This window comes from Hyaena hyaena, unplaced genomic scaffold, assembly GCF_003009895.1.
Source record: "Hyaena hyaena isolate Hyena2069 unplaced genomic scaffold, ASM300989v1 scaffold_198, whole genome shotgun sequence".
NCBI classification, from domain to species: Eukaryota; Metazoa; Chordata; class Mammalia; order Carnivora; family Hyaenidae; genus Hyaena; species Hyaena hyaena.
Window position 1 is genome coordinate 1,815,585 of NW_024080829.1, and position 10,486 is coordinate 1,826,070.

At 36.5% G+C, this 10,486-nt stretch overlaps 1 protein-coding gene across 1 annotated transcript in view; it reads right to left on the reverse strand.

Moving 5' to 3' along the window:
- Window positions 1–10,486, reverse strand: part of KIAA1109 (KIAA1109 ortholog) — a 211,584-nt gene that overhangs the window by 128,454 nt on the left and 72,644 nt on the right. Inside the window, exons 21-22 of the mRNA XM_039241608.1 lie at window positions 8,668–8,895; window positions 7,484–7,621 (exon numbers count right to left, since the gene is read on the reverse strand). Of these exons, the coding sequence (XP_039097539.1) occupies window positions 7,484–7,621; window positions 8,668–8,895 (366 nt within the window). The remainder of the gene's footprint in view (window positions 1–7,483; window positions 7,622–8,667; window positions 8,896–10,486) is intronic.

Below are 10,486 nucleotides of genomic sequence, written 5' to 3' on the forward strand. Positions count from 1 at the left end.
AAATCAGCATTATAATTTCTAGTTGTTTTTTTCTCCAGAGCCTAAATAAAATCGTGCTATCCAGAAAATAAGACTTAAGGATCCATAAGGTCCTAACATAACCTTGTACTATAAGGAGTCTAATTTAAGCTTCTTTAGTGACAATATCTGTAAGAACCCAAATGCAAAGCAAGATAACAAAATCCTAAAAAGAATGAGACCTCTCTAATAACTGCCTCAATGAATAAAAAGAAACTAGTACTCTGACAGGGCATGTAAGAGACCAATCTGTGGTGGGAAGGCTGGAATAAGATTAAAATATGTATTAAAAAGAGAGGCGCCTGGGTTGCTCAGTCAGTTAAGCATTCGACTCTTGATTTTGGCTCAGGTCATACTCCCAGGGTCATGGGATCAAGCCCTATGTTGGGCTCTGCACCAGGTATGGAACCTACTTGAGATTCTCTCTCTCCCTCTGCCCCTCTCCTCCACTCGCACTCTCTCTCTAAAACAAAAACAAAACAAAAACAAAAACAACAAATAAGTAAATAAAAATATATTTTAAAAATAGTAAAAAGAAGAAAAAAATAGGGAAAAACAAAGACCGATAAATAAGATGATAAAATGAAGCACTAGGGAAGAAAGCCATTTTTCATACAGATTTTGAGAACTTATATAAATATAAAAAAGATACATTTATCTTACAGAAATTATATACCTACTACTAAAAAGCAGCATAAATATTTCAAAGAGAAAAACTCTGAGACTTACTCAGAAAGTGAAAAGATATGTCCTAAAATAGAGTATTCCATAGAACACTGGTTCCACAGAACATTATTAGTAATACAGAATCAAAACAAGTTCGGCAATGCCCTACCCATCAGTCACCAATTTCTGTAGACTGTATCTCCCAAGCTCTCAGAAATGCACTGATTTTCTTCCATCTTCACTGCTATTAATGTGGTCCAAATAATATGACATATTGCTAGGGTTTTACATAGCCTCCCAACATTTACTTTTACATCTGTCTCCACATATTCTACAAAACAACCACGGAGATCTAAAAAGGCTAATCTTATAATGTTCTTGTCTCAAGACCATTATTTATTATTCTAATTTCCTCACGATTTCTCTTTTCCACCAGGTATATTAGGGTAAAGACCATTTCTGTCTGGTTTACCACTTATCACTGTACCTAACAGTGGCCACAAAAGGTAGATACTACTAAGTGACTATATATATTTTTCACAGTGAGTCTTTTCAGAGAATTCAATATACTAATAGATATTAAGACAGTTCACAGATATTTCCCAAAGTAATTTTACTACAGTTATCTTTTTGGTATGTGTATGCAAGCCATCAGCACAAGGAATGGTGTTAGTGTTCCTTATTTGAACACATTTTAGGAAATGTATTCTCAAAAAAACTGAGGATATGAGTCATATCAAATTCATAAGGAATTCTTAAAAGAAAATTTCAAATTATGACCATAATAGCTCTACTAGCTCTTTAAGAAAACATTAAAAACATTTAAACAAAAAAATATTTTTAATTTTTTTTTCATCCAAGCTGTGTGACAATATATAAAATCACCTAAGTTTCTCCAGGCATCAGTAACCTTCTATTTTATCTGACCAAGTTCGAGAGGATGATCAATAAATATCAGTTCTGGCACTAAGATTTGATAATTCTCAGTGTAAGATACTTCTGATCAATGTTTTTTGAGCTCAAAAACACATATGGATCTTGGCTTGTCCTAAAGATAGAGCCTATCTAGTATACCAACAAAGAATATATTCTAGATTTTATTGTGCGTTGTATCATATTGTGAGTTGAACTGTTTCCTCTAAAAGACACATTCAAGTCCTAAGCCCAGGCCCCTGTAATTATGACCTTGCTATATTTGAAAACAGGGTTTTAGCAGATGTAATCATGTTAAAATAAGGTTACATCAAATCAGGGTTGGCCTTAATCCAATGACTGGTATCCTTGTAAGAGGAAAATTGGGACACAGACATACACATGGAGACAATGCTATGAGAAGACAAAGACAGAGAGTTGAGTAATGTGTCTACAAGATAAGGAATGCCCAGGATTGCTAGCAACCATCAAAAGCTTAGAAGAGGCAAGGAGATCCTTTTTCAAATTCTTCAGAGAAAATATGGCCTTGCCAGTACCTTGATTTCACAATTCTAAGCTCCAGAACTGTGAGAGAACAAGTATCTTGTGTTTTAAGCCACCCAGCATGAGGTATTTTGCTGTGGCAGCCCTAGGAAATTAAAATACATCATCAAGCTCATAAATTAAAAGGGACGGTTCCATAAGTCAGACACAATAATCCATCCACCATCTCAGATCCTTAACCTTGAGACCCTTCCTTAAGACTAATGCAATAAGAGGGTGCATGGGTGGCTCAATTGGTTAAGCATCTGACTTTGGCTCAGGTCATAATCTAATGGTTAATGAGTTCAAGCCCTGCATTAGGTGAGCTTGAGCCCCACTTCGGATGAACTCGAGCCTCACTTCGGATGAGATCAAGCCCCATTTCGGGTGAGATCAAGCCCCACTTCGGGTGAGATCAAGCCCCACTTCAGGTGAGATCAAGCCCTACTCCAGGCTCTACACTCTCTCTATCTGCACCTTCTGTGATTCTCTCTCTCCTTCTCTCTCTCTCTCTCAAAAAAAAAAAAAAAAAAAAGACTAATGCTATCAAGAATAAGCAGCTAAATCCTGGATAACTCACCTGTACCACAAAAGAATTCTTAGGAATAGTCATGCCAGATATATAAGACATAGCAAGTTAGGTAGATAAGTAAATTCCAAGACAATACATAGAAAGTATCCTTGTTTTCAGGGTGAATTATGAAGTGCTAACCACACAGGAAACAAAATATCACCAGTACATCTACTAACACCTTGATATCTCCAAGCCATGAACAACTTTTCTAATCACCAAATAAATCATACATTATACTCCAGTCTCTGTACATGTTTGCCAATAACTAATAATTATAATTATAGTTAGGATTAATGTGAACTCTCATGAGCTCAATAATATGTTCTTTTTATGTATAATAAAGTCTTTTGAGAATGTAGTCATCAAAATAAAAGTTGAGGGGCACCTGAGTGACTCAGTCCATTAAGTGTCCAATTCTTGATTCTGGATGAGGTCAATGATTTCATGGTTTGTAGGACTAAGCCCTGTGTCAGGCTCCATGCTAACAACATGGAGCCTACTTACACTCTCTCTCAAAATAAATAAACTTTAAAAAATAAATAAATAAAAGTTGAAGTGTTACCAGGAACTCATAAGAAAACAGAGATACTCATCCAAGATTCTCAGATATAAGAAGACTTATTTACCATTTACCTTTATTAATTTCCTCAATACATTAAAAAGGGGGCTTCTCCACATACTCACCTCCTAGAATAAAACACCAATTCTAATGACCTACTAATTAGAGAGAGGAGGGTAAGAGTTATCTTTTATCTATTTTTTTTTAATTTTTAAATATTTTTATTTATTTCTGAGAGAGAGAGAGGCAACGTGAGCAGGGGAGGGTCAGAGAGAGAGGGAGACACAGAATCCAAAGCAGGCTCCAGGCTCTGAGCTAGCTATCAGCACAGAGCCCAATGCGGGGCTCGAACCCACCAACCGTGATATCATGACCTGAGCTGAAGTCGGATGCTCAACCGACTGAGCCACCTAAGGGCCCTTACCTATTTATTTTGAGAGAGAGAAAAAGAGAGAGAAAGAAAGAGAGTGACAGCATGAGCAGGGGTAGGGGGAGAAGAAAGGGAGAGAGAGAGAATCCCAAGCAGGCTCTGCATCGTCAGCACAGAGCTCTGTGTGGGGCTTGATCTCATGAACCATGAAATCATGATGCCAGTGAAAATCAAGAATCCAAAGCTTAAGTGACTAAGCTACTTGGGTGCTCTGAAGAGTTATTTCTAAGGTTTCTATAGTAAGTTAAAATACTAGTGTTATGCAAATGAGATCTTTATGATGATAGAATAGCTCTGTATCTTAATTTCAATGGCAGTTACATGAATCTACACATGTGATAAAGTGGCAAGAACTATGCACACACACTGTACCAATATCAATCCTGGCTTTAATATTATACCTATTATGTAAAAGATCTACATTGGAAAAACTGGGTGAAGGGTACACAGGACCTCTCTGTACTATGTTTGCAACTCCCTATGAATCCTTATGAATCTATAATTATAGGCATATCTCAGAGATATTGCCAGTTCAGTTCTAGTCTACCACTATAAAGCAATTATTACAATATACCTCAAGTCAAATAAAAATTTTTTGATTCTCAGTGAATATAAAAATTATGTCTACCAAACTGTAATCTATTAAGTATGTAACATAATTATGTCTAAAAACAAACTATGCACATATCTTAATTAAAAAATCCTTTATTGCTAAAAACTGCTAACCATCATCTTGAGCTTTCAGCAAGCCATAATCTTTTTGCTGGTGCAAAGCTTGGCCTCCAAGTTGATGGCTGATAACAGATCAGGATGGTAGCTGATGAAGGTTGAGATGTCTATGGCAACTTCTTAAAGTAAAAAACAATACACTGCAGCACTGATTGACTCTTTCTTTCACAAATAATTTCTCTATAGCATGTCATTCTGCTTGACAGCATTTTACCCACAGAAGAGCTTCTTACAAGCTTGGAGTCAATCCTCTCAAACCCTGCTGCTTCTTATCAACTCAGTTTATGTAATAATCTAAATCCTTTTTGTAATTGCAAAACTCTTCAGACCATCTTCACCAGAAATAGATTCCTTCTCAAGAATCCTCTCTCTTCACACATCCCTAAGAAGCAACTCATCCATTATTAAAGTTTGATCATGAGATTGTAGCAATTCATTCCCATCTTCAGCCTCCATTTTTAATTCCAGTTCTCTTGTTATTTCCATCACATCTCCAGTTATTTCCTCCAGTGAAGTCTTAAACCCCTCAAGTCATCCATGAGAGTTGGAAGCAACTCTTCCAAACTCCTCTTCATGTTGATATTTTGACCTCTTTCTGTGAATCATGAATAGTCTCAATGGTACCTAGAATGGTGAATCCTTTCCAAAAGGAAAGATCTACCAGAGGAATCACTACCTATGGCAGCTATAGTCTTACAACATGTATTTCTTAAATAACATGACTTGAAAAGCAAAAGGACTCTTTGATCCATGGGCTGCAAAATGGATATTGTGTTAATAGGCATGAAAACAACATGAATCTCTGGTACATCTCCATCAGAGCCTTTGGTTGACCAGCTACATTGTCAATGAGCACCCATATTTTGAAAGGACCCTCTTTTTCTGAGCAGTAGGTCTCAACAGTGACTTAGTAAGCTAAATTCACTAGCTTAAATTATTCAGTAAACCATGCTGTAAACAGATGCACTGTCATCTAGGCTTTGTGGTGCCATTGATAGAGCAAAGGCAAAGTAGATTTAGCATAATTCTTAAGGGCCTTAGAATTTTCATAATGGCAAATGAGCATTGCCTTCAACTTAAAGCTCTTAAGTAGAATGTCAGCCTGTCCTGTGAAGTTTTGAAGCCAGGCACTGACTTCTCCTCTCTAGTTATGAAAGTCCTAGATGTTATCTTCTTTCAATAGAAAGCTGTTTATTTACTTTGGAAATCTGGTGTTTAGTATAGCCACCTTCATTAACTATCTTAGCTAGATCTTCTGATAACATGCTGCAGCTTCTACATCAGCACATGCTGCTTCACCTTGCACTTTTATGTTATGGAGACGGCTTCTTTCTTAAACCTCATAAACCAACCTCTGCAAGCTTCAAACTTTTTTTCTGCAGCTTCCTCACCTTTCTCAGCATTCACAGAATTGAAGAAAGTGAGGGTCTTGCTCTGAATTAGGTCTGGCTCAAGAAGTTATTGTGGCTGACTGAATCTTCTATACAAACCACTGAAACATTTTCTGGATCAAAAATGGGCCGTTTTGCTTTCTTATCATCGGTGTTTTCACTGGAATAGCACTTCTACTTTTCTTGAAGGTCTTTTCCTTTGCATTCACAACTTGGCTAACTGTTGCAGGAGGCTCAGCTTTCAGCCTACCTTGGGTTTCTACATGCCCTCTTCACTAAGCCTAATCATTTCTAACTTCTGATTTAAAGTGACAGACATGCAGCTCTTCCTTTCACTTAACACTCAGAGGCCACTGCAGGATTATTAATGGCCTAATTTCAAAACCTTTATGTTTTAGAGAATAGGGAATCCCAAGAAGAGAGGGAGTGACGGGGGAACGGCTAGATAGGGAACACATGCAACATTTATTAATTAAGTCTGCCATCTTATATGGGCAGTTTTTGGCATCCCAAAACAATTATAAAAGTAACACCAAAGATCAATGATACAAATCACCATAAAAACATAATAATGAGAAAGTTTCAAATATTGTGAGAATTACCAAAATGTGACACAGAGACATGAAGTGAGCAAATACTGGTGGAAAAATGGCCCTGATAGACTAGCTTGATGCAAAGTTGCCACAAACTTCAACATCTGCAAAGTACAATAAAGCAACATGCAATAAAATGAGGTATGTCTATTATTTAAAAATAAAAGTTGATAAAGGAAACACCTTCTGTGGCAAAAATAAGCATATGTTAAGTTTTAGCCACTATGGACTCAGCTATGTCAAATATACAAACATATGAAAAAATTAAATTCTAATTAGAAAAATATGGTCAGTTGTGGCAAAAGAATTATAAAGGGATAGGCTTCTTTTAAATAAAATGATCAGTAACTACATAGAATCCATAGTAAGTTATCATTAGTTGATGATTTGGGGGTATCACATTCATCCTCCCATATATAATTTTACTTTGCCTTATATTAAAACTCATTTACTTTTCTAAAGCTTACAACTTGACTAAAGGTAGGGAAAAGTCCTAAAGTACTGATAAATGAAAAGTGAAGCCATTTGACATTAAATAATAACAACAAAGTGATAATCTACCCAAGAATGTGAATTATTCCCTTTTGGTAAATATTATTGGTTCTCTTCCCAAAGAGCCTGGGGATATCCTGAAGGGATTAACAAATACTTTGTAAGTGTGTTATGTGAAAAGAATAAACTACTGGCCATGTGGATATGCACGTTTTGAAGATTTATTGTACTGGCTAATATGAATATTCAGGTTGTCATTTTCAACAGAGTCCACCATAATTCTATATATTTTTCCCTTCCATAAACATGAAAAAGTTACAAAGTATTTCTTTTCACCTCTAAAAACAATAGAATATAAATGTATGGGATCACATACATAGGAAACAGCAGGAAAAAAGAAGACTGAGATTCTGGAAAAACTCACATACATATACAAAACTTCTTAACATGGTTAAATTAAAAGCTTCTAATTCAAAGACCTATCTATCCCATACCCAAAAGCTAACACACTGTATCAACCCCATAAAGAGTAATAATACCTCTCTCAGCCTCTACCATGACTCACTTTCACATTACCTGATAGTTATCACTGACAAAGACATTCAGGGGTGACAGGACAAGTTGCAGCATGGTCTCTCTAAATCCTTTTTTCATTTCAAAACACAGTCTTTCCAAGAATGCTGTAGGGCACTCAGGACCATCTGTGGTTCCATGCTAAAGTAAAACAAAATACTACAATCAAGATATAGAAACAATAAAGACCAAGGAAGTACAGGAAAATAAAAAATCAGACTTATATAATTAAGAGATTTTGATTCTTAAAAAGCAGAAGCTTGCTTTTAAAACTATTCTGTACTCCAGTAAGAACATTAGGTTCACTATGCACCAGAGGTAACTTCTCTGCTGTGCAACCGTCAGTACATGACATGGAGCCAGTAGGCAGCACAGTGCTCTAGCCCTCCCTATCTGGCCTCACTCCAACAACCCTGGGTTCTCTGAGCAATATACTCTTATTCCAAGTCAGCCCCAAAAGTACATGGATCATCCTTAGACTGAACCAGGATTCTGTGCTAGATCTAAACCCCAGAAAACAATTCAACCTCCAGGGTCAATCTGAATCTTGATTTTGTAATAGGTTCACCACAAGGTCCCCAAATGGTCTAGAGTTGGAGATAAAGGATAAGAAAATATAAATCCTAGGGGCGCTTGGGTGGCTTAGTCGGTAAAGCGTCCTACTTTCACTTAGGTCATGATCTCGCGGTTCGTGGGTTCAAGCCCCGCGCTGGGCTCTGTGCTGACTGCCAGCTCAGAGCCTGGAGCCTATTTGAGAGTCTGTATCTCCCTCTCTCTCTGACCCTCCCCTGCTCACGCTGTCTGTCTGTCTGTCTGTCTGTCTGTCTCTCTCTCTCTCTCTCCTAGAAATAAATAAAAATATTAAAAAAAAAAAAGAAAATATAAATCCTAGAATATCCATCAAGCTAAGTATAAACCCAGCAACTCAATATTGTGACAAAATGTTCTAAAGTTACACAGAACAAAGAAGGAACTAAAGTAAAAAAATGAAGACAGAAACTTATCAATGATTAACTAATTATGAAGAAAATAATAAACTAGCTTTATAAAGGTAAAAGGATAAATTTTAGTTTTTGAATCTGAATTTTTTTATTAGTGTGTGCACGTGTGTACACACACATACAGTTTTCTGAGTTGGGTGAACTTCACAATACACTCCAGACTATTTTAATTATGTGAACACTTACAACAGGAAGACGCCCATGAACTTTGTACAAATTAACAAGTACAGTAATATCCCAAGGACGCAAGGTAAGCGGATGAATTGACTTGGCTGAACTTTCATTTTCCTTTTTGTCATTTTCCATTCCAACAGCAGTCCACCCAGAGCTGGATGATGTTGACAGTGACAGAACAGGACTTGAAATAACCTCTTCAAAATCCATATACATGTCATCTTCCCCAAAGTAGTTTTCCTAAGATATTAAGAACAAATTGCTATCAAAGAGATATGTAACTAACTTTTCAAATTAGAGCCTGAATTTTGTAAACTAAGCATCTCCCTAAACTATTTTATTTGGTTAAAAGTATATGGTCTGTTTCCTTGAAATGACAAAAAAAAAAAAAAAGAGAGAGAGAGAGAGACACATGTTTAAGACATATACCTACTTTGCTACTTAGCAAATAAACATTCTGTAACCAAAAAAAAAAAAAAAAACATAAAAAATTACCTAAGATTATATTAAAGCTTCATGACAACACCACCTGCAATTACACCAAAAACTTGTAATTTAGGCCCTTTAAGAAAACTTGGAAGATATATAAACTTCAACAATTTTCAATCTTTCTCAGGGTTCTGAGGAAATAAACCCAAAGACATAATTTGAAGGAAGATCAATTCACTGAAAAGCAATTTGACTAACTCCAATTAGCTAACTATCACAATTTATATACTCTGGGTGAAATAATTATCAAAAGTGTTTTTAACAACTTGAATAAGAACATCCAATTTTGGTTCCTGTTAACGTGTTATTGATAGTTACCAAAACTTACTTTCACACAGTTCATCCTGGTTTCTTATGCAAAGTATCTTAACTATTAATATCCTGGTTCCTTTTATAACCAGAATTTAAATTTATTATTTTTTTTCCTCATTTAAAAACATTTTATTTAGGAGTGTCTGGGTGGCTCAGTCCATTGGGTATCCAACTCTTGATTTCAGCTCAGGTCACGATTTCACAGTTTGTGGGATAGAGCTCTGCATCGGGCTCCATGCTGAAGCTCAGAGCCTGCTTGGGACACTCTCCCTTCCCCTCCCTCTCTTTTCCCCTCCCTCACTGACACTGTCTTTGTCTCTCTCAAATAAATAAATACATTTAAAAAAACCTTTTTATTTAAATTCTAGTTAACATACAGTATCATATTAGTTTCTGGTGTACAATATAGTGATTCAATACATCCATACAACACCTGGTGACACCTGCTTGTCACAAGTGCCCTATTTAATCCCCTTCACCTATCTCACCCATACCTCTCCCAACTGCACGACTCCCCTCTGGTAACCGTCAGTTTGTGCTCTATAATTAAGACTCTTTTTCTTGGTTTGCCCCGTCTCTCTTTTTTCCCCTTGTTCATTTGTTTCTTAAATTCCACATATGAGTGAAATCATATGGCATTTGTCTTTCTCTGGCTTATTTTAATTATTTTAAATGTTTTTATTTATTTTTGAGAGAGGGGTAGTCACAGAAAGAGAGAGAGACACACAGAATCCGATGCAGGCTCCAGGCTCTGAGCTGTCAGTAGAGAGCCCAATGCGGGGCAAGACTCGTGAACTGTGAGATCACCACCTGTGAGATCGCCAAAGTCAGATGCTCAACTGACTGAGCCACCCAGGCACTCCTCTGACTGACTTATTTTATTTTATTTATTTAATTTATTTATTTATTTATTTTTTACAAATAGTTTATTGTCAAATTAGTTTCCACATAACACCCAGTGCTCACCCCCACAAGTGCCCTCCTCCATGCCCATCCCCCCTCCCCCCCCACATCCATCAGTCCTCAGTTT